General features: G+C 46.4%; 1 protein-coding gene across 1 annotated transcript in view; it reads right to left on the reverse strand.

Annotated features, from left to right (window-relative positions):
• Window positions 1-5518: 5518 nt before the first annotated feature.
• Window positions 5519-23558, reverse strand: part of FSTL4 (follistatin like 4) — a 495703-nt gene continuing 477663 nt past the window's right edge. The window contains exons 14-16 of the mRNA XM_060296220.2: window positions 22973-23080; window positions 13950-14059; window positions 5519-11808 (exon numbers count right to left, since the gene is read on the reverse strand). Coding sequence (XP_060152203.1) covers window positions 11100-11808; window positions 13950-14059; window positions 22973-23080 — 927 coding nt within the window. The 3' untranslated portion in view covers window positions 5519-11099. The remainder of the gene's footprint in view (window positions 11809-13949; window positions 14060-22972; window positions 23081-23558) is intronic.

The raw sequence follows: 23558 nt of genomic DNA on the forward strand, positions 1-23558 counted from the left end.
CATGTGCTCTTCAGAAGAATGTGTATTCTGTTGCTTTTGGATGGAATGCTCTGTAAAAATCAATAAAGTCCATCTGTTCTAATGTGTCATTTAAGGCCTGTGTTTCCTCATTGATCTTCTGTCTGGATGATCTGTCCATTGATGCAAGTGGGGTGTTAAAGTCCCCCACTGCTATTGTGTTACTGTCAGTTTCTCCTTTTATGGCTGTTAGTATTTGCCTTATATATTGGGGTGCTCCTTGTTGGGTACATACATATTTACGATTATTATATATCCTTCTTGAATTGATCTCTTGATCATTATGTAGTGTCCTTCTTTGTCTCTTATAACAGTCTTTATTTTAAAATACATTTTGTCTGATATGAGTATTGGTACTTCAGCTTTCTTTTGATTTCCATTTGCATGGAATACGTTTTTCCATCCCCTCACTTTCAGTTTGTATGTGCCCCTAGATCTGAAGTGGGTCTCTTGTAGATAGTGATATATATCGGCCTTGTTGTTGTATCCATTTAACCTGCCTTTGTCTTTTGGTTGGAGCATTTAATCCATTTACATTTAAGGAAATTATTGATATATATGCTCTTAGAGCCATTTTGTTAATTGTTTTTGGATTTCTTTTTTTTTAAGTTTAAAAAAAATTAATTATTTTTATTTTTGGCTCTGTTGGGTCTTTGTTGCTGTGCGCAGGCTCTCTCTAGCTGCGGCAAGCGGGGGCTACTTTTCGTTGTGGTGCATGGGCTTCTCATTGAAGTGGCTTCTGTTGTTGAGGAACACAGGCTCTAGGCATGTGGTCTTTAGTAGTTGTGGCGTGCAGGCTCTAGAGAACAGGCTCAGTAATTGTGGCACCCAGGCTTAGTTGCTCTGCATGTGGGATCTTCCCGGACCAGGGCTTGAACCCATGTCTCCTGCATTGGCAGGCAGATTCTTAACCACTGTGCCACCAGGGAAGTCCCCTGGATTTCTTTTTGAAGGACTTTTTATTCCCTTCCTCTTTTGTTCTATTCTGTTTTGATTTGATGACTAGTGTTGTGTTTGGACTGCTTTTTCTTTTTTGTATGTATGTATGTATTATAGATTTTTGGTCTGTAGTTCCCATAAGGTTTTTTTGTAGCAGTCTGTATATGTAAAAGATTGTTTTAAGTCGCCAGTCTCTTAATTTCAAATGCAGTTCCCATATCCTGCATTTGTACTCTCCTCATGGCTACTGGTTTTGATATCATATTTGTGTGTAGGTGATTTACTACATTTACTGTATTTTTGCCTTTACCAGTGAGCTTTCCCATTTGTGATTTTCTTGTTTCTAGTTGTGGCATCTTTTTTTTACCTTCCATAGAGAAGTTCCTTTAGGATTTGTTGTAAAGCTGGTTTGGTGGTGCTGAATTCTCTTAGCTTTTCCTTGTCTGTAAATTTTTAATTTCTCTGTTGATTCTGAATGAGAGCTTTGTTGGTTAGATTATTCTTGGTTGTAGGTTTTTCCCTTTCATCACTTTAAAATATATCATGCCACTCCCTTCTGGCCTGCAGAGTTTCTGCTGAAAAATCAGCTGATAACCTTATGGGGATTCCCTTGTATATTATTTGTTGCTTTTCCCTCGTTGTTTTAATATTTTTTCTTTGTCTTTAATTTTTGTTATTTTGATTAATATGTTTCTCGACGTGTTCCTCCTGGGTTTATCCTGTATAGGACTCTCTGTAGTTCCTGGACTTGGGTGACTATTTCTTTCCCATGTTAGGGAAGTTTTTGACTATAATCTCTTCAAATATTTCTTCAGGCCCTTTCTCTTTCTCTTCTTCTTCTGGGACCCCTATAATGTGAATGTTGGTGCATTTAATGGTACCCCAGTAGCCTCTGAGACTGTCCTCGTTTCCTTCTATCCTTTTTTTCCCACTATTCTGTTCTGTGGCAGTGATTTCCACCACTCTGTCTTCCAGCTCACTTATTTGTTTTCTTGCCTCAGTTATACTGGTATCAATTCCTTCTAGTGTATTTTTCATTTCAGTTATTGTATTGTTCATCTGTGTTTTTTTGTTCTTTAAATCTTCTCTTTGTTAAGCATTTCTTGTATCTTCTCAGTCTGTGCCTCCATCCTTTTTCCAAGATCTTGGATCATCTTTACTCTCATCACTCTAAATTTTTTTTCAGGTAGATTTTCTGGATCATGTTTACTCTCATTACTCTAAATTTTTTTTCAGGTAGATTTTCTATCTCCTATTCATTTAGTTGTTCTTGTAGGTTTTTATCTTGCTCCTTTGTCTGCAACATAGTTCTCTGTCATCTCATTTTGTCTAACTTACTGTGTTTGTGGTATCCTTTCTACATGCTGCAGAATCGTAGTTCCTCTTGCTTTTGGTGTGTGCCCCATAGTGGGTGAGTTTGGTCCAGGGTCTTTTGCAGGCTTCCTCGTGGGGGGGACTGGTGCCTGCCCTCTGGTGGGTGGATTTGGATCTTGTCCCTCTGGTGGGCAGGGCTGTATCAATTGGTGTGTTTTGTTGTGTCTGTGAGCTTAGTAGGACTTTAGGCAGCCTGTCTGCTGATGGGTACAGCTGTGTTCCTGTCTTGCTGGTTGTTTGGCCTGAGGCATTTCAGCACTGGAGCCTGCAGGCTGTTGGGTGGGGTTGAGTCTTCCTGCTGAAATGGGGACCTCCTGTAGAGATCATGCTGGATATTCCCTGGGGCCTCTGCTACCAGTGTTGTTGCCCCCACAGTGAACTACAGCCAAGCCCTGCTTCCCCAGGAGACCCTCCAAGACCCCTAGGTAGGTCTAGCCCAGGTTCCTATGGAGTTACTGCTTTGTGCTGGGTCCAGGTGCTCGTGGTACCTTGTGTGCACCCTCCAAGAGTGGAGTCTCTCTTTCCACAAGCCCTGTGGGGCTCCTGCCCTCAAGACCCACTGGCCTTCAAGGCTAAATGCTCTGGGGGTTCTTCCTCCAGATGCCGACCCTCAGACTGTGTTGGAGGGTTATTTTTATGTGGGAATGTCCCTGTGTAGCCTGCATGGATTTGAATTTTTTTTTGGGGGGGTGCAATGTTTGTTTTCAGTATGGTTGTCTGCCACCTCTTCCTTCAGTGTATGCTAGCTGTTATCCCCCTGATAGGGTATTTGACTGGTGTTTTGGTGACCAAAGCCTGCCCTGGGCATTGAGTGGAGCCTCCCCTTTGCTCTGTGGTTGTCTTTGCCCTGTCAGGGGTGGGGTCTGCTCCCTAGGTATTGGAGTAGAGGCCCCCAGATCTGTTCCTTAGCTGTGTTTCTGATCTGCAGTGTGAGGGAGGTGGTATTGGAGCAGTCCCAATAAGAGAGAAGCCACGGAGTATTCTTCCTTTGGCGCTATTCACCTATGAACATGCTCTGTTGTGTCACCTTTTACCCATTGTTTGAACTCACAAGTTACTCTGTTGTCGGCACTGCTCTCAGCCCCACCTTAACCACTGGTAGGCCGGCAATTGGCCTTGGTGTCTCTCAGGAGTTGTTTTCACCAGGCCACTAGCATAGATCCACTAATGTCAGGTCCCAGGAGACTGCAGTAATCATGGACCTGGACCTGCTGTAGGTACTATGGGGGTGGCTCAGACTCTGGCCTGGCCCATCCCCCACATGTATGTGCTCACAAAGTCCACAGCTGCTAAAGCTAGACTCGTCTCAGCTGCAGGAGCATTTGTTGACTGTTTAGATGTTCTTCAGGTGCTGAGTTTACAAAGCCAGTTGTGGGGGTGTAATTCTGCCATTTGTGCAGCTGTGAGGAGAGATTTCAGCTCTTCTTTCATAGTTGCACAGTCCCTGGGGCTCAGCTGTGGTTTCAGGTCCACCTCTGTGTGGGGGCCACCCACAGGCATCTGCTCCCAAGGCTGCCCTGGAGCACAAGAGCCCAGCCCTGTGGGGATGGGTCACATGGCAGAGCCAGAGGCCGTGGGTGCAAGAGAGCTGGCTCTGGAGGGGATGGGGTGTGTGGGGGAGCGAGCCAGTGGCCATAGGTGTGAGAGAGCCAGCCCTGGTGGGATCCCTTCCTAATGCTCATGGAGGCAGGGGCTGGTGCATGGGCAGAAAGGCTTCAATGGTGACCCCGCCCTTTGTGTGTCCCTCAACAATGGCACTTTGCTTCTATGGCCATCCGGGCTTCTTCCAGGAGGATTCATGGTTGAGGAGCTCCTTTCTCCTGTCCCCTCAGGCTGTCGCCTTGCAGAGAACAGCAGTTCTCTCCCTGGGTCTGCTCTCTAAACCCCACATTCCAGCACCCAGCCCCTGGGCACATGTCTCAGTCTGGGATATGCAAGGCTGTGGCTTGGACCCTCTGTGTAGGTCTCACTCTGTCCTGCCTGCCACAGACCAGTTACTGCACTCTGCTCTGAGCCCCAAAGCTCCCCTTCTGTCCCACATGATCTCCTGTCAGTGGGGGGCCTTCCCCGGATGTGGGAACCTGTCCTCACCTTCAGCTCCCCCCAGGGGTGTAGGTCCCATCCTGCTTCCTCTCCTCTTCCTTTTTCCTTCTTTCTTTCATCCTACCCAGTTATGTGAGAATCTTTCTTGTGCTTTCAGGTGTCCGAGGTCCTCTGCTAGTGTTCAGCAGGTGCTCTGTGAGAATTTTTCCATTTATAGATGTATTCTTGATGCATTTGTGGGGAGACATGAACTCCATGTTCTCCTACTCCTCCGCCATCTTGACTCGTCTCTAACAAATCAGTAGACTTTGAGTAAAGCAGATTACCCGCCATAGTGTGGGTGGGCCTCATCCAATCAGTTGAAGGCCTTAAAATCAAAATACTGAGCTCCCCTGAAGAAGAGGGAATTCAGCCAACAAACTGCCTTAGGAGTTGAACTGCAACTCTTCTCTGGGTCTCCAGCTGCCCACCTGCCCTACAGATTTGGACTTTCCAGCCTCCACAACCGCATGAGCCAGTTCCTTAAACTATATCTCCCTTTCCCTACACACACATACACACACACACACACGCACACGCACACACATACACACACAGAGTGTGTGTGTTTCTTTGTAGAACCTGCACTACTGGTCATGGCACAGTGGACTTGAAACTCACCAAGGGCAGGGACTGTGTCTCCTTTGTGTGGCCCTGGGTCCCCCTCCCTAGCACCATGCTGGCACATAGCAGGTGCTCCATCCACATGGTAGCTTGGCGATTACCAAGCACTTTATACATTCTGCATCCTAGCTGGAAAGTCTGCCCCAGTAAGAATCAAGAGTGACCGGAGTCAAGAAATAGATAAGAGTCTGGGGGCTGGGGTGGATTTTAAGGGCCTGCAGGGCAGATAACAAGAAGTTTTGAGCCAGATGTTAGTTGTGCGTTTTGGGACCTGAAACTTCAACATGGGGAAGAGAGACTTCTGGGGTCAGATGCCTGCCTTTGTCCAGGCTCTCTTTGGACTGGGCCAGAGCAGGGTCCATTTTGCTTTGACCATCATGGACCTATAATGGCGATGGAGAAGGAGGAGAAGGCCCCTGAGTAGTCCTGCCTTAATCAGTTCTCACTTTAACAAGTGCATACAGACTGGCACCAAAAAAGGTGACTTTTTTCACGTTTTATTGTAAAGTCCTCAGAAAAAGAGCATTTACAATGACAATACTTTATGATAATCTGTGAATCGTCTTTATATCAAGTGGTACTGCAAACACATGGTGTGTCCAATACTGTGAAATACATCAAAGTAAACACAAACTTATCTCCAATGTCACATATAGTTGCTGTGTTGGTACAAATTTCTACTAAAGTTGATGTATTAAAAATAATTTATATATATTTTATAAATAAGGAAAAAATTCACATGTATAGTAATTACAGGAGGGCTTTTGAGAAGTACCAGTGATTACAGAAAATATATTTTGGAGTCTACACAACTGCTCAAAATAATGTAATCTGCCTCGACATAAGAGATCTGGAAGTTTTCTGAGGTGGGGGAGGATGAGAATCCTAACGGGACAAATTGTGTGTGTGTGACTGTATATCTCGAGGGTCGTTCACTACACTATAGCATGAACGCAGCGTGTGTGACTACAGCAGCAAAACTCCATGCCTAGTCTGCTTTTAGATCATCTCACACGGCCTTCAGGAAGCACGAGCAGCGGGGGAGGGGGAGATGGGGTGCGAAGGGGCAGGGCCAGGAACGGAGAGGAGGCTGGTCAGCCGCCGGAGCCAGGCAGTCAGGGTGTGGGTCGGGGGCACCACAGAAAGCTGTGCTGTGGGTCTGGGATGGGGGACTTGCAGACCACTGTCCCTCACCTCTCTGAAGCAGCTGAAGTAGCAAGGGACAAACAACTCTTAAAGCTATGGCCGATGTCACGCTGGGCAGTGCATGAAGGTTTAGATTTAGGAAATTTTCTCATTTGAGAGCTCTTGGGCCCCATATCCAGCCAATGATGGTTGCCATTCCTCAGAAATGATCTTGAAGACAGTGCCCCCACTGGGCAGCATTGTCTGATCCCGCCTTGGGATCCCGCCTTGGTGACATGTGCGTGTCACTGGGCTGGGGGTAGGGTCGAGTCGACAGTTATTGCTTTGTGGCATGCAGACTGAGCCCTCTACAGCCCTCCAGGGCATGGCCTGCTCCCTGGGGCCACAGCAGAAAGGGATGGTGCCATGTTAGTCAAGGTGAGCTTGGAAAGAGGGGTATGTGAATTGCGGTTTGTCCAAAAACCACGCACATGCTCAACACTCCTGTGCTGGCTGAAGAAGCCTTGCTGTGAATTTTGGAGGTCAATTCCTGCTCTCCCCCTATCTTCCGTAATTTCACACATTGCTTTTGGTTAAATTCCCAATGCTGCTCACAGGTCCAAAGGATGGGTGAAACCGTGCTTGCTGGGCTCCAGGTGTCGGCTGCGTGGCTGGTGCCTAAACCCTGAAGGCCCAGATAAGATGCTCAAATCCTCAAGTGGCTTGGCAGGTAACCTGGTGTAGACAAAAGCAGGAAGTGGGTTGTAGTCCACCAGGTATTTGGGGTCTTGCAGTCACACCTTGAGTATAAGCACTGTGTATTTCCCCCTTGAACTTTTTTAAGCCCCTCTGTTCTATGATCTCTTGATTTTGGAGAGAAATCAAGGCAGTTAGTGACTTTCTTGAACAAAACTGCTTTCCCTATGTGCCAATCTGGGAGCAAATAGTAACATCTGGCCCTATGAGTGACTTTTCACTTGTACCCAAAGCAAGGAAGCAGCATGCAAAGGCCACTGGGGGCTGGTGTGGTGGTCAGGTGAGTTGCCCCTTGAGTTGTAGGAGTGGCTCATGAGCAGGAGGCCCCAGGCATAGGAAGGGAGCGGGAAAGGCAGAGAGCAAAGTGAGGAGGGGGGGGAGGTGTAGCTCAGCCCTCTAAGGGCTTGGCTGAGATGTTATGGTCTCTATTCCTGTCTGACAGTTTCTGTCTGATAATAGCCGACTTCCCTGACAGTTCTGAGTTCTCGCTTGTCTTGGTCACCTAACTCCAAAGGGCTGTGAGCTAGGGTTTGGGGGGTGTGATTTTGGGTAGCAAGCGGCTATGTCCCAGTGGGTTCTGATTGCACTTGGAGTGGGATCTGGGGTCCTGGGTGGGGGAGGATGGCCAAGAACTTTGCCATCGATATCAGCATCGTTGTCATCCTACATCACCTGTCTGGCCTCCTGGCTCAGAGGTGCCAGGTGCAAGTTGGAGGTGCCGGGTGGAAGGAGGAGGATGTGAGGTAGATTGGTGGATGTGTAGGAGGGCGTTGGGAGCAGTATCATTGCTCCTGGAGGCTGGCTTCTGAAGAGGAGGATGGGAGAGTGAGCTGTGGGATTTGGTAATGAAATGGTGCAGTGTCCGTGGTACCTGAATGAAACACGTTGTGAAAAATGAATGGATTACTATTTAAGCCCCTTGTAGAAAAATATATCCATCATGAAGCTGTTTCACATCTCAGTTCTGAAATCTCCTTTAGTTCACAGGTTATTTGGTCAGCAGCAAAGAAGTGGGGGCCACACAAAGCCAACTCCAGGCTGCTTTCCTCAGTGAAGACTCAGCAGTTACAATTCCCTGGGGCAGCAGGCGGTTCTTGGCTTTATTTGGGCTGGAGTGCTGTCCTCCAGGGCACTCACCTGGATCTGGGAGGCTGAGATGGGGGCGGGGGCGGGATTGCAGGGACTGAGCTTCTGTCTCCCGTGATGCTATCTCTAGGTCACAGAATATGAAGCTTGGTATGAGTGTGGCCCCAGCCTAGACTTTACAGGGCTCTTCCAGCTACTTCTGGGGGCTTGGGGAAAGTAGCAGGACCCTCAAATGACTTGGAGCCTTAAAAAAGGGGCCTGGGCCAGCCCCAGGCAGGGCTCGCAGGCTCAGTGTTACTGGGGCTGCGATGATGGCATCTGCCTCACTCTGTGTGTGGTTCACAACCAAGCTTACTTGCACAGAAAGTCCATGCAGGTGTCTAGAAGCAGACAAATCTCTCTTCCCACCATCAATCCGTGGGTGGCTGCGTGGGCTTTTGGACCGAGAACCTCCATGTGGGGTGTTGCTCACTTGAGCAGAAGGAGAATGAGGGCCTCCAGTTCAAATCTTTAATGTCACCGTAGGTGTCGATTACTTCTGTTAGTCTGAAAAAAAATCTACTTTGAATTTTTGTGAAATGAATTTTATTTCAAAATTCAGTAATTTTGAAATAGTTCATCACGTAAGTGGCTATGGGGGTGATTCTTTTGGTAAAACGAATACTGCTTTAATGTGAAATATTAGTAGATAGCCGATAATTTGTGTTCATCAGAAGGATCGCTGGCTGTTGTGATGACTTCGTACCCCAGTGGCTTTCAAACTGTGTTTCACGAGCCTCTGCTGGGGCTAATGTGTGGGAGAAAGGGGCAGGTGGAGTCCTAGCCAGCCCTTCAGTCGGTTGCACTGCTGAAAAAACATTGACTTTCCTTTGTGAATTTGCAAATTTCACAGTTTTCAGGGCTGTGATTCCCCTCTCCTATTTAATTGTGTCTGAAATGCTGGCAGCAAGACCTAAACTGGCCATCTCCAGCTTTGCAACTTCACAGGTACGACAAGAGGCAGAGAAGCTTTCCAGACACACTTAGAAGTGGAAGGAATTGTGGAAAAGGAACAGGTGCCGCTGAAGTCACTCCCAGTTGAAAAGGCCAGTTGGGACTGGATTGGTCTTTTACTCAGCAGTCCTGCAGTCCAGAGGGGCCAGTGTTCTGGCCTGGCAGTTGGTGGACTCTTCTTCATGTAGGCTCAGAGACTTTCTTTTTCTTCCAGGGGCTGCCACAATTCAGAAGATGTTTTCCAAAGGAAGAAGCTCACGAAAGTTGGAGAATTTCAGGGATAGAAGTGAGACTTTGGAAGAAAATGTGTCAAGACATTGAGGCAGGAATAAAAAAAAAGGTGAGATGTGTTTTCCATCCCAGTTATTGTGAAACTAAATATTAGGCTTTTGAGGTCAGTTTCTTCAACCTATATCTACATATTGTATCTTAAAAAAAAAAAATCTATGAATGTATTTGTCTAGGCACACCCTGGGAGTTGTTGGAGACAAGAGTTTGGTGGACTGAGATGCATGAAACACACTAGAGGATTGGCCAATGTCGGGAACTCTGTGGTGGGCAGGTGGGTTGGGCAGTTAGGCGGGAGTGAGAAGCTCTGTTTCCAGTGAGGCAAGGTCTGTGTCTTCCTTTCTCTGAAAGGGGCCATTCCTCAGCAGCCCAAGAAACTCATGGCCAAGTTGGCAGGTGAAGACATCTAACCTAATGTGTCTGTGATGGGACCACCTCTTCCAATTTCAGGTGGCTTGAAAAATGACCCTTCAAGCCAGAAGGCATACAAATGCGATTTGACCACTGATGTGCACGAGAAGGAAAGGGGTGTTTTGAGAGCCCAAGGGGGCCTCTTCCTTGCTGAGATTCTCTGATATGGGCTCTCTTCATGGGGCTGTTGGGCTGTACTTCTTTGATGCCCAGTGGAGAGCTTACCACAGCCTGAGACATTTGGGAATAATGCAGCAGTGCCAGCCTGTATCCTTGTGTATTACTGGGGAGAGAGGGACCTAAGTGTAAGAAACACTGAAATGTGCTATCTGTGCTATGATGATGCAGGGACTGGGGTGGCCAGAGCTGAGTGCGAGGGCCACAGGGAGAAGAGAAATGGGGTTTTAAAAGGGATAGCCTAAGGAACCCGCCTGAACCCCACTTGTATCCTTCGGGTTTCTGCATTGAGCCTGGAGGCCACTGTTCTGCAGGCCGCACACACCTTTCCAGGCAAGCCTGGTCTGCCCTGAATCTGGGGTACTGGGCTGGCTAATAAATGTCCCCCTTCAGTAGTGAAAAGCAGGCACGCAGGGTTTGTCTTGGTCTCTTGGGGTCCCAACCCAGAACGGAGCCTTTACCAATGTGGTGGCCTCATCTGCACTTGGGGGTGTCCCTGGTGCAGAGGAGCACGATTGCTTGGTGGCCATTGTCTTCTTTCTGGATGTGGGGTGGTGACTCTCAGAGCCATGGCCTAAGGCAGGGAGGAATACAGCTGGACCTCGGAGAGCATCTTTCTGCTTACTAGCATTTGAGATTATAAAAAATTATTTTTTAATCAAAAATTCCAAAATAAAGTGAGTGATTTCCCCATCCCCCAAGATGCAATAAGTCTTGTTGGCTCTCCCTCAGGCTTACAAGAAGTCAAATGGAAAGAAAAGCAAGAAGCAACTGCGAAGGAGAAAATGAGGTCCAGAGCGAGGGCGATGTGGCTCTCACGCCAGGAGGGAGAGCCCTGCTCCGGGGAGCCTGTGTCTTCAGGCCACATCAGGGTGAAGTCTGGCCGGACCCTGGAGAATGACTAGGCGAAGGCAACCGACAGAAGCATCCGCCTGGAAAGCAGGAGCTCCTGGTTCCATGGCGGCCCAGGTAACGTGGCGCGTAGCTGGGCGCAGAAATGATTCCTTTACACGGCAGCATATTCTCATCGTAGCTCAAGGCAGAAATCATACGTCCTAAAGAAAAACCCCCATCTTGTTAGCAGCGCATACCTTATACTAGGAAACTTGCAAGGAGACCAGTGTTGAACCACAAAGCGAATACAGGTTTTTGCTTTTGTCTGTAAAAATGTACAGGGTGCCTGCTTGGGGCTGCGGTGTCAGTACCAGGCGGCGCTCGTGGCTGCTTCATACCTCGCCCACCCACACCACTGTGGTCCCTCCCTTTACTCCCGCCACCTCACACCGCGGCGCGTTTTGTCTCGCGTTGATGAGAAACAGTGACTCTCGGGCCGGCGTGAGGAGGTACTGCCCGAACAGCCCGCTGTCCCTCACAATCCTGCGGGGCCCGGCCCAGGCTCGGGCTGGCCCCGCGGGCGCGGGCGGCTCCTTCAAGCCCTTCAGCATGCCCGTCTTCCCCGTGGACAGCTCCAGGAAGAGCAGGTCCGGCTCTGTCTCTAGCGTGGCATAGACGTAGTACTGGTCGCCCTGGGTGAAGGAGGGCTGGAAGGCCACGTCTGAGACGCCCTGGCTCACTTTCAGGTCATAGAGGGTCTGGATCTCCCCCCGCAGCGTGATCTCCTGCACGTGAAGCTGGGGGCTGCTGGAGGCGGCGCTGACTAGGAAGCGCCCATCGGGGGAAGTGTGTGGGGTGCCGGTAACGTGGCCGTTGGGGCCGACCACGGCGTCCGTGACACTGTCGAGCAGCAGCTGCGGGGCGGCTGGAGAGGAGCTGTGCTGTCGGCACTGGATGAAGAAGTAGCCGCCCAGGTGGGTGTGGGCCATGGCCTGCGGCAGGCAGCCGTGGCTCTGCAGCCCGATGGTCTTGAGGAGCATCAGTGTTTCCAGGTCGACTTTGTGGACTGCAGGGTCAGACTTGTTGAAGATGAAGCCGAACCTGGGAGGAGACGCAAACTGAGGTCAGAGGTCAGGAGGACTTTTTGGGTAGGGGATAGGTCATTTGTCTCAAACGATGGCATCCTTTCTCTTTTCCTTTATCATAACCCTTTGGTGACTAACAGCCTATTAATAAGATCTACCATTCTGCAGGAGATGGCTTCCTAAGCGATTCATCTATGATCTCAAACCAAATGCAGCTGAGTTACAAAACGTTCCTGGATTTATGCTCTTGTAATATGCACGCATCTTTAGAAATGGTAAAGGAAGAGCATAATTGTGCCTCAGCAGCTTCTGCCTCGGGGATGCCTTTGATTCAGCTCCCCAGAGGCCTTGTGGCAGCTGGGAAGTGGCGGGCCTGTGGCTGGAGGGAAAGGACAAGAGGTGTCTGCCCTGACTCTGCCTGCTAGGAGGACAAGAGAGGTGAGTCTATATCTGAGGTGGTTTTTGGACTACCGGCTGGGTCAGAACTTGGGGATGCAGGTGCAAGAGAACAAGGACAGATGTCCTGTCCATGCTCCCTTACCCTTGGAGACGAACGTGGGTAAGGGTTGAGGGCAGCCTCTTCCCTGGCCACGTTGATGATGCTGGTCGCAGGAAGCCCCTTTGGGCTGGGGCTAAGGACAGCTTTTACCTTTACAGCTAGATGGCCTGGCCCTGCTGCGGTGCCCTGCTAGCTGCAGAGCCTGGGGCAAGCTGCTTGCCTCTTCAAGCCCCTGCTAATATAAAGAGGGTAGTTCCTTCCAAGGGCTGCTGGGAGGATTAAATCCAAGAGGGAGCTTTAGTGGAAGAGGTCAGTAGGTGGAAGCTGCCATATCTGGACTTCGTGAAATTCCTCTTTGGAGGCTGGTTATGAGCTGCAGAAGGGCCTGATTCCAGGCAGGACTTCCCTCTGATCGTGAGAGCCTCTGCCTAAACCCCTCACTTGCAGAGGCCTTTGGGTGCCGTGTACACCTACAGGAGCAGAGAAAAATCTCTTCCACGATTTTCTCTTGAATAACAAGCTGTGCCTCAGAGTAGGGAAAATGCCCACTTTACAGCATCTTTAAAGCATCCTTAAAGAGCTAGAGCATGGAAAGAGCAGGAAAGAAAACCCCATGCTTATAAGAAACTGTAATGTAGAAGTCACACAGGCTCTGCAGAGCCTGAGTTTGCATGGCTCCTGGCTGAATTCAGCTTCTTTGAGGGCTTTTACCATTTACAACCATTTTAGAGGCTCTGTCCCAGGTATTCTCTGCAGTGAGGTAGGGAGGTCATAAAGTGGTTACTTTCTCCCTTGGCCAAAGATGAATGGGAGAGCCCTATTTTTACAAGTCCAGCTTCAGCTTGCAAAAATGAGTCATTTCTCCCTGGAAAAAGGTGCTTGATGTCAGAGTAAAGGAAGGCATAAACACTGCCACAAGACATTTGGGTCTTGATGACTTTATAAAAGGGCACGCTCAGTCTTCTGGCAGTGGTGCCTTGACAGAAAATGTCAGGGGTTCTCTGAAATGAATAGGGAAGGGGAGTGGCCAGGCTGGGATGAGGCTTGCAGTCGAGGCCATGGCTGGTATTATTAAGCTGTTCTTTTGGATGGTGGCAAACCAGACACCGAGGAAGCCTTGTTTCCTTGCAGGCCCCTGCATGGCTGCTCTGGGGACTCCTAGAGGAACCACAGGTTGTGGTTAGCAGAGAATGAGGCCAAACGGGGCACTGAAAGGAGACCCAGCTTTGCATTTAGTCTGACTCTGCCAGTTCCTGGCTGTGTGACTTTGGCCAGTGTCTTAACTTCTCTGGGCCTAAATTTCCTCATCTATAAAACAGATTCGAGACCGCCTCTACTAGTTTCTTGCGTCTAGCAAGGAGAGGGTACTCAATTAACCACAGCTGTTTCCCTCTTTCCTCTGCTGTCCTCACCCAAGTGTGAGACTTCCTGACCTTACTGGGCCCCTGAGGGCATTAGGAGCTGGGTGCCTTCCTTAACTTTAACAATTAAGGACTGGGGATGGGGCCATTTCTCTGTCCATTCCTGATGGGTTCCAAAGCCAGCCCAGGAGGAGTGGGGGAGAAAGAGAAAGGAGCAGGGCCACCCCGGGCGAAGCTGCCCTGTGCAGGGCTGAGCTGGGGCACGGAGTAGGTTAGGGCATTGCGGGCCAGTCTCACCTGATGTGGTTGATGATGAGGTTTGTTGGAGGAATGAAGAAATCGTCCACTCCTGCAAAGGGCGTGCGGATGAGGTGCTGACCCTGACCGGTGCTGGCCTCTGTGATCACCTGCAACACAGAGCGGAAGTCCTTGTGAGGGCCCATCCCAGCGGGGCTTGGAAACCTGCAGACACATGCACGCTCGGGTGGAGACCCCGGCAGACAGGCTGCTTGAGAGAGAGATGATGGGCAAGTCACCGTCTTGGGTGGGGGGCGGGCCAGGAGCAGAGCGGGAGCTGCTTGGGAATGGCGTAGGCAGGGACCCATCCTTCCAGGGAGGGGAAGTGGGGAGACAGGAGTGAATGCCTGAATCGCTCCCTCCTGCTCGGTCAGGCCTGCCCCTGACTGACTGTGGTGCATGTTGTCAGCCACCGTGATGTGACAGCAGAGTGAGGACCTGGAGGGGCTGTGTTGGGGCTTCTGAGGGAGGGTCCTCGGAACCTAAGCATCTCTGCTCAGAGACAGCCTCCTCCACGACAGGGAGTCCCACCTTCTCAACACCTAGGCCACCCTGGGAAAGGCGGCGAGGTTTTAAATAATGAAAATGCTAAACGCTGGAATCGTTGACTGGCTCTGTATTTTCCCTTGATGCCAGGCACCTGGGCTGGTTTGTTGAGAGTCTCTGTCATATGCGCCTCACAGAGGCGCTCTCTGAGAACTGACTTCATAATTTATTAGAGAAAGCAGGCATCCGGTCAGAGGTGCTGGCCGTGTCATTTATTTTATTTTTTATTTATATTTATTTATTTACTTATTTATTTAAACATCCTTATTGGAGTATAATTGCTTTACAATGTTGTGTTACTTTCTGCTGTACAACAAAGTGAATCAGCTATATGCATACATATATCCCCATATCCCCTCCGTCTTGCATCTCCCTCCTACCCTCCCTATCCCACCCCTCTAGGTGGTCACAAAGCACCGAGCTGATCTCCCTGTGCTATGTGGCTGCTTCCCACTAGCTATCTGTTTTACGTTTGGTAGCGCATATATGTCCATGCCACTCTCTCACTTTGTCCCAGCTTACCCTTCCCCCTCCCCGTGTCCTCAAGTCCATTCTCTACGTCTGTGTCTTTATTCCTGTCCTGACCCTAGGTTCTTCAGAACCACTTTTTTTTTTTTTAGATTCCATATATATGTGTTAGCATACGGTATTTGTTTTTCTCTTTCTGACTTACTTCACTCTGTACGGCAGACTCTAGGTCCATCCACCTCAATGCAAATAACTCAATTTCGTTTCTTTTAATGGCTGAGTAATATTCCATTGTATATATGTGCCACATCTTCTTTATCCATTCATCTGTTGATCGACACTTAGGTTGCTTCCATGTCCTGGCTATTGTAAATAGAGCTGCAGTGAACACTGTGGTACATGACTCTTTTTGAATTATGGTTTTCTCAGGGTATCTGCCCAGTAGTGGGATTGCTGGGTCGTATGGTAGTTCTATTTTTAGTTTGTTAAGGAACCTCCATACTGTTCTCTATAGTGGCTGTATCAATTTACATTCCCACCAACAGTGCAAGAGGGTTTCCTTTTCTCCACACCCTCTCCAGCATTTATCGTTCGTAGATTTTTTAATGATGGCCATTCTGACTGGTGTGAGGTGATACCTCATTGTGGTTTTGATTGGCATTTCTCTAATGATTAGTGATGTTGAGCATTCTTTCATGTGTTTGTTGGCAATCTGTATATCTTCTTTGGAGAAATGTCTATTTAGGTCTTCTGCTCATTTTTGGATTGGGATGTTTGTTTTTTTGATATTGAGCTGCATGAGCTGCTTGTAAATTTTGGAGATTAATCCTTTATCAGTTGCTTCATTTGCAAATATGTTCTCCCATTCTGAGGGTTGTCTTTTCATCTTGTTTATGGTTTCCTTTGTTGTGCAAAAGCTTTGAAGTTTCATTAGGTCCCATTTGTTTATTTTTGTTTTTCTTTCCATTTCTCTAGGAGGTGGGTCATAGAGGATCTTGCTGTCATTTATGTCATAGAGTGTTCTGCCTGTTTTCCTCTAAGAGTTTTATAGTGTCTTGGCCATTTCATTTAAATGCCTGTGATTAGGATGCTGGGGAGGGTTCCGGTTTCACAAAGGGGACTTGCTGTGAGAAGTGAAGAATTAGTCCCTGTGTTTTGTACAAATTGGTAGTTTGACAGAGCATGCTGCCTCTGTTCCCCTGGAGGTACCACTTTCTCCCCTGCGTGCTTGGCAGGAAGCGACTTGAGCCATTCCTTGGTGTGTGTCCCTGCTGTGTCTGTATCAGGGAAGGGCACGGTGGCAGCACAGAACAGAGCCAAGTGATGTTTGGGGTTAGACAGGACGAGAGCATGGTTTGGAGGCCCTGCCAGAAAGCACCCCCGTGGTCAGGCTGGGCTTTTATCCATCAGCTACTGAGGCCTTGGGCACAGGCAGGCTGGAGACACTGAGCCAGCCATCCTGTGTCCTCTTGCTTTCTGCATGTGCTCTTCAGCCTCCAAGTTCCAGGTGATTGCCCAGAAGGGTGGCAGACCTGCAGCCAGATGAGGGGCTTGGCCAGCTTGTGGGCAGTTTTGGCTGGAGGACCCCAAGGACAAGCCCAGACCCTCTCAGCAGGACAGGAGGCAGATGCCAGACCATGACCAGGGAGGGGAGACACTTCCTGATCTTCATGTTGTGGCCATTTATACAGAAGGAAGGATTCAGATTTTTGCAGCCTGAAGCTGAGGACAGTTTGTGATGGGGCTTTGTGACTCACATGGCCTCGAGCTCTGGATGCTTTTGCCTTTAAGAGTGGGACTGCCTTCTGCCTCTTACTTTAATGACAAGACAAACAGCACCTGCACTGCTTCTCGGGCAGCTTTGAGGCTTTAGTTTTTTGGATCATGCTTCCCTTGAGGGTTCAGCAGGCAGAATGCAGGATTAGAATGATGAGAGCTGTGATTTTCAGTCTTGGAGCAGCTCTAAAGTTAGGTTATTTTCCTGTGATTTAAAAAAAAAAAGCCAAATGACACTTCCATGGCAAGTCCATGGGAAAAGCTTAGGACTAGGCATTAAGAAAATATCAATATTAGGAAACTGGATCTTAGAGAGTCCAGGTGAAAATGCCAGAGAATTCCAAGAAGCCATGCAATCATTGCTTGATATAAGGTCTGTCATTTTAGCTTATAATAGAGATGGAAAATTATAGGCTGTCAGCAGTCAGTGTCATTCATGCATCACCACCCTGACACCCTATATTCAGAGGTTACTTCATCAAAACCCGGTGTCATGGGCCACCGAACTGATATGGGCTAGTCAGCCTCATTTCTCCAATGAGTCATGAATTCCTTCTTGGCCTGTGTCCCAGCGCATGGCTGGGCATATTTGTGACCAAAAGATAATTGTTGAGCCTCTCAAATTTCCTGGCTCTAGGGGCTTGGTTCAGGAGATGCACATAGTTGGCTGGGTATCAGGAGATGTAAGTTAGTAGTGAGTGTGGGGTAGGGAAGTCTGAGCATCTGCTTCCGAGGAGTGGACAAAACCAGATGAGAGGTGACAGCTGGGGAAGGGCAGGGTGCAAGATATCGAGTGGGATGGGGAGAGAGGAAGCTGAAAGCTGGGAGTGGGTGGGCGAGAGCATGATGGGCAGGACTCGAGACGGTGCCAAAGGTTCTAACACTGGCTCCTGGGGCAGGGCCTTGGTGGAATAAGCCTCATTTATAGAACCACCTTCATTTAGTCATAGCAAAGCTTGTTTAACCAATTCCTTAGTGTTGGATATTTAGAAACATTAAGATGGTATTTTCAATGTTTTGCAAATATAAACATTGCAGTAACACACAATGTTGTAGCTAAATCTTTGTGCCCATCCCTGATCGTCACCTTTGGATAAGTTCTGAGAGGTCAAGTTGCTGGATTGAAAGCAATGTTCTGAGGCTTTTGGTTCACATTTCCAAATTGCTCACCATAAAGGCTCTGCCCACTGACATTTCCAGGAGCAGTTTCTGCAAGCAGTGGTTTCCTGAACCCTAGTCCACAGAGATGAAGGTAGGTTTATTCAATTTATTTCATTTTTTTGTCATAGTGCATTTCTAAGACTTTCCAATTATGGTGATGGTGGGCATAATGGTCTAATTCCTGCTATTAATTAAAATGCTTTTAGTGTTTTGTCATTTAGGCAAAATTTCCTCTTGGTTTCTTGGAAATAGTCTTCATTATGTTTATGTCTTCTATTCCTATTTTTAGTTTTTTTAAAAAAATTAAGGATGTCTGCTGTATTTAGTTAAATGCCTTTCCAGCATTTACTGAAAATATTATAGCTTTTTTTCTGTTTTGTGTTATGAGTAATGTTGACTGATTTCCTGAGAGTGAACCATTACTACATCCCGGGAATTTGTTCCCTGCTCGAGCAGTTAGATGCATTGTTGGACTCTATTTTTAATACCATGTTTAGAACTTTGCTTCTGTATTCATAAGTGAGATTAGTTGATAGTTTTATTTTTTAATTTTTTTTGAATTTTTGAATTTTATTTTATTCATGTTTTTATACAGCAGGTTCTTATTAGTTATCTATTTTATACATATTAGTGTATACATTGTCAATCCCAATCTCCCAATTCATCCCACACCCCCACACCCCCCAGCAGCTTTCCCCTCTTGGTGTCCATACGTTTGTTCTCTACATCTGTGTCTCTGTTTCTGCCCTGCAAACCGGTTCATCTGTACCATTTTTCTAGGTTCCACATATATGCGTTAATATACGATATTTGTTTTTCTCTTTCTGACTTACTTCACTCTGTATGACAGTCTCTAGATCCAACCGCGTCTCTACAAATGACCCAATTTCGTTCCTTTTTATGGCTGAGTAATATTCCATTGTATATATGTACCACATCTTCTTTATCCACTTGTCTGTTGATGGGCATTTAGGTTGTTTCCATGACCTGGCTACTGTAAATAGTGCTGCAATGAACATTGGGGTGCATGTGTCTTTTTGAATTATGGTTTTCTCTGGGTATATGCCCAGTAGTGGGATTGCTGGGTCATATGGTAATTCTATTTTTAGTTTTTTAAGGAATCTCCATACTGTTCTCCATAGTGGCTGTATCAATTTACATCCCCACCAACAGAGCAAGACGGTTTCCTTTTCTCCACACCCTTGCCAGCATCTGTTGTTTGCAGATTTTCTGATGATGCCCATTCTAACTGGTGATAGTTTTATTTTTTAATACTAAGGAGTTGCACATTTTTTTCCATATGGTCTGGGATAGTTCAAATGATATTAAAATGATCTACATTTGAAAGGTTTGATAAAACTTGGCTGTACATTTTTCTATGGTAGATCTTTGATCTTTAAAAAACCTCTTCTCTGGTAATTGTTCTATTTCAAGTTTTCCTCTTCTTAGGTCAGTTTTTTTTCCTCCTTAATTTTTTTTTTAATTGAAGTATAGTTGTTTTACAATGTTGTGTTAATTTCTGCTGTACAGCAAAGTGACTCAGTTATACATATATATTTTTAAATTTATATAAATATTACAAAACTATTATATCTTTTCCATTATGGTTCATCCCAGGACATTGAATATACTTCCCTGTGCTATACAGTGGGACCTTGTTGTCCATCCATTCTATATGTAATAGTTTGTATCTGCTCACCCCAAACTCCTAGTCCATCCCTCCCCCACACCCTTCCCCCTTGGCAACCACAAGTCTGTTCTCTATGTCTGTGAGTCTGTTTCTGCTTGGTAGATAGATTCATTTGTGTCATATTTTAGATTTCATATATAAGTGATATCATATGGTACTTGACTTTCTCTTTCTGACTAGGTCAGTTTGTTTTTTTTTTCCTGCATTTTGCAAACAATCATCCATTTCTTCTAGGTCTTAAAATCTGCTGCCCCAGAGTTGCAGTGTAGTATTATTTTACAATTATTTTCATCCTCCTTTATCTGCAGTAATATGCCTTTTCTCATTTTGTTTATATTCTTTTTTATCAGGTTTGTGAAGGATTTATTGGTTTTTGTCCTTTCTTTATTTCTACTAATTTTAGTCTTTTAAATAATTCCTTCCTGCCAGTTACTTTGTTCTTTTTCTTAATACAAATACTCTCTGCAGGCTTTTAAGACACAGATATTCCTTGTGTACAGCTTTCTCTGTATCCTGTAGGTTTTGATGAGAAGTAGTCTCTTTTTCATTGCTTTTGAGACAGTTTGTGATTTCTCCTTTTAATTTCCTCTTTGATGCAGTAGTGATCTAGGAGTGTTTCCTTATTAGGTAGGTCACATTTTAATTGTTTCTAATTATCAGATAATGTAGCCTATAACACTGACTTTTACAAAATTTGCTGAATTTTTATTTGTGTTTACTGACACATATGTGGACAAGTGAAAAATTTCTATTTGGCAGAGGAAAGGTTTTCTATATATTTATTAAACCAAGTTCCTTATTCATATTATTCATTTTTCCCGTGTCATTATTTTGTCTCTTTGGAATGTACGATTTAAGTGCATTGTAAATCAAGTTCTTGTATTTTTAATCACTCTTGTATTATGTATTTAGTTATGTTGTTTGCTACCTGTTGGCCGTTTGTCTTCACATAATGCTTCTCCTTCTGCTGTTTAGTGCTTTTAACCTTAAATTTGACCTTGTCTGATATTCCACTCATACATCTTTTTGTCCACCTACCATCACTACTATTTCCACCCCTTTCAATTCAACCTTTTATTATCACTTTATGGGTTTCCTGTAAACAAGTTACAGCTAGTTTTCTCTCCCTCCCTTCCAAACCCAATCTCATCATCTCTGCTTTTAATAGGAGAAACCAGTTTGTCACATTTGGAATAATTAGACAGTTAACTATCTCAACTATTAATTTCAAAGAACATTCTCTATATCCTCTCTTATCCCTGTAAGATGACATTTTTGAGTATTTTTACTCTCCTCCACTCCCTACCCTTACTTTTACAGAAATAACTTATCATCTTTAGTTAGAGCCTGGTATCAGAATTTCTCTTTCAGTCCATTTCTCCTAATTCAAATGCCCTTATTTAGCACTTACTAATACATTTCCAGGTAGTCTCTCCTCATCCATCTTATTTTATTTTTGGACCTTCCTCTCTAGGTTCCTTACTTAGGCCTGTTTCCTCTTTATCTTTCGCCATCTCGATGTCTCTGATCTGGTTCACCTACTGTTCTTCTGGTATCTTTCATGATCTGCTCTCTGAATTCTTGAATATCCTTAGGTCTTTCTTTTGTCCTGACAGGTAAATGATACCTTGGATATCAGCCCTTTTATCTTAATAGCATGTAGATATGATGCCAGGGTCTTCCAGCAGCTGTTGCAGGTGAGAAGTCCAGTGCCAACCTAATTGTTCTTTTACAAGTGACTTTTCTTTCTGCCTTGAAGCTTGTAATATTTTTCCTTTATTCTTGGAAGTCCAGAGTTTTACGAAGAGCAGAGATGTGTTATTTCTCATCAAGTTAGCCTAGAACTTACAGATCCCTTTTAATCTACATAATTTACTTTTTCAACTTGGAAATTTTCTTCCAAATTTATTTAATGTTTGACTCCATTCCAACTATTACCTTTTCTCTTTCTAAACTTCTTTTGACTTTGAAACATCTTTTGAGACTTCATATCTCAATCTTGTATTCTGTGATTTGAGGATTCTTCTTTATCTTTCAGGCTACTGTTTTGAGTCTCAGTAGAAACCATGCATTTTCAACTCATCTATCTACTGCAGTTTTAAATTAGGAAATCATTTTTTGTTAAATTTTAGTTTTAGAAAAATATTTTTTGGTGGCCCCTCCCCTTGAATTTCCTTACATGCTTTCTTAGAGCTGCCAGAGGAACCAGTTTTCTGGGCTTATACTCTGTTCTAAGTGACCTTTATTCTGGCTCCCAGGTCCTCTAATGAATTGTTATTATTTGTCATCAGCTCACTGGGGCCCAGGATGTGTTGATGGTGTTCACTGAGGGACAATAGTCTTGTTTTGTAGGAGGTGAAGTAGTGTCCTTCCCCTGGCCCAGCAGCACAGAGGTAGGTAAGGCAGGTGGCCAGTCCCCAGGAGGAAGCTTCTGTAGACTGGGTATCCCTGGCCTCTTACCAGTCTTGGGAACAGTGTGAACTTGGCTCCATCCGCAGCCCTTCTCAGCTGGGGTTCTGAGAGAGAAAAAAACCCTAATATCCCGAGGAATCCACTGTATGCGGTGAATTCTCTTCTGTGCATCTAGAATGGTTCTATGCACCGTCATTGGGAGAATCGAGGGACCGGGCATTCAAATCACCTTTTGTAGGGCTTAATCTTCTCATGTACCCCTGATGAGAAAGGCTGAGCCGGACACACTCAACATAGGGTTGGTGATGACCTTCCCCGACTGGTGGAGGAAGGGATCCCACAGATGTCCTGGTCCCAAGCTCTTCCCAAGAGGCAGTACAATGCAGTGGCTGAATGTATGGGCTGCAGGGCTGAATGTAGGCCTAGGTTGGACCAGGGGCCAGTTATTGAAACTTCCTGTGCCTGGAACACTGTGAGCACTCAGTAATGTGCTTCCATTTATGAACATGATTGCTGCTGCTGCTTTTCCTTCTCCTTCCTTATCATCTGGTACCTGCTTTGACAGTGTTCTCCAGCCCATGCAGCCCAAGGTAAAGAAAGCCCTGGCTCCCTTCTCACTGCTTGAAGTCCAGAGGTTCATTTCTGCGTGGCCCCAGGAGCCCCTAGCTCAGAAGAGGCAAGTGTTTTGGGGCTGGGCTGGGTGGGGCCCAAGAGACACATTCTGGTTGTCATGACATTAGAATCTTATCCATCATAAGTGTTACTGTCTTTAATAGCAGGCCTGGCGGAAGATACCGTTCATTGCCTATAAGGGGCATTATCCTGAGGATGTTTCCTACTCTCTCCTTAGCCTTCACGGACATACTTTGGATAAATGTGATTAGCCACCTAGGGAAGCAGGAGACATTTATTAGCTAGGGAGAGAGCCCTTTCCTGCAGGTGGGTGTTGTCTTCCATGTACTCAACATACCTGGAGGCTTGGTTGGGACTTATGCACGTTCCCCCAGCTCAGGACCCACACTTGGTCATGTGATTTGTCATAGGACAACTTAGCCGGCAGAGGGTCGACACCTATGGACTTGAAAAAAAATAGCGACAAGTTGGTCATTGTTGTAGAAGCTGATTCATTTCTAGGCCACTCTTGGGTGAGTGGAAAGCCAGCCTAGCAGCCTTGACAATGAGCCAGTTTGGGAACCCAGGGTAGAAACATCCCTTCTGGTTTGTCTTCAGAGGCATAAAATTGGTTGTCAGTAATGTTCTTCCTTTTAAAAATTTCTTGCAGGGACTTCCCTGGTGGCGCAGTGGTTAAGAATCTGCCTGCCAGTGCAGGGGACATGGGTTCGAGCCCTGGTCCGGGAAGATCCCACATGCTGTATAGCAGCTAAGCCCATGTGCCACAACTACTGAGCCCACGCGCCTAGAGCCCATGCTCTGCAACAAGAGAAGCCACTGCAATGAGAAGCCTGCGCACTGCAAGGAAGAGTAGGCTCTGCTCGCCGCAACTAGAGAAAGCCTGTGTGCAGCAACGAAGACCCAACACAGCCAAAAAGTAAATA

Source organism: Globicephala melas, chromosome 3 (genome assembly GCF_963455315.2).
Source record: "Globicephala melas chromosome 3, mGloMel1.2, whole genome shotgun sequence".
NCBI lineage: Eukaryota > Metazoa > Chordata > Mammalia > Artiodactyla > Delphinidae > Globicephala > Globicephala melas.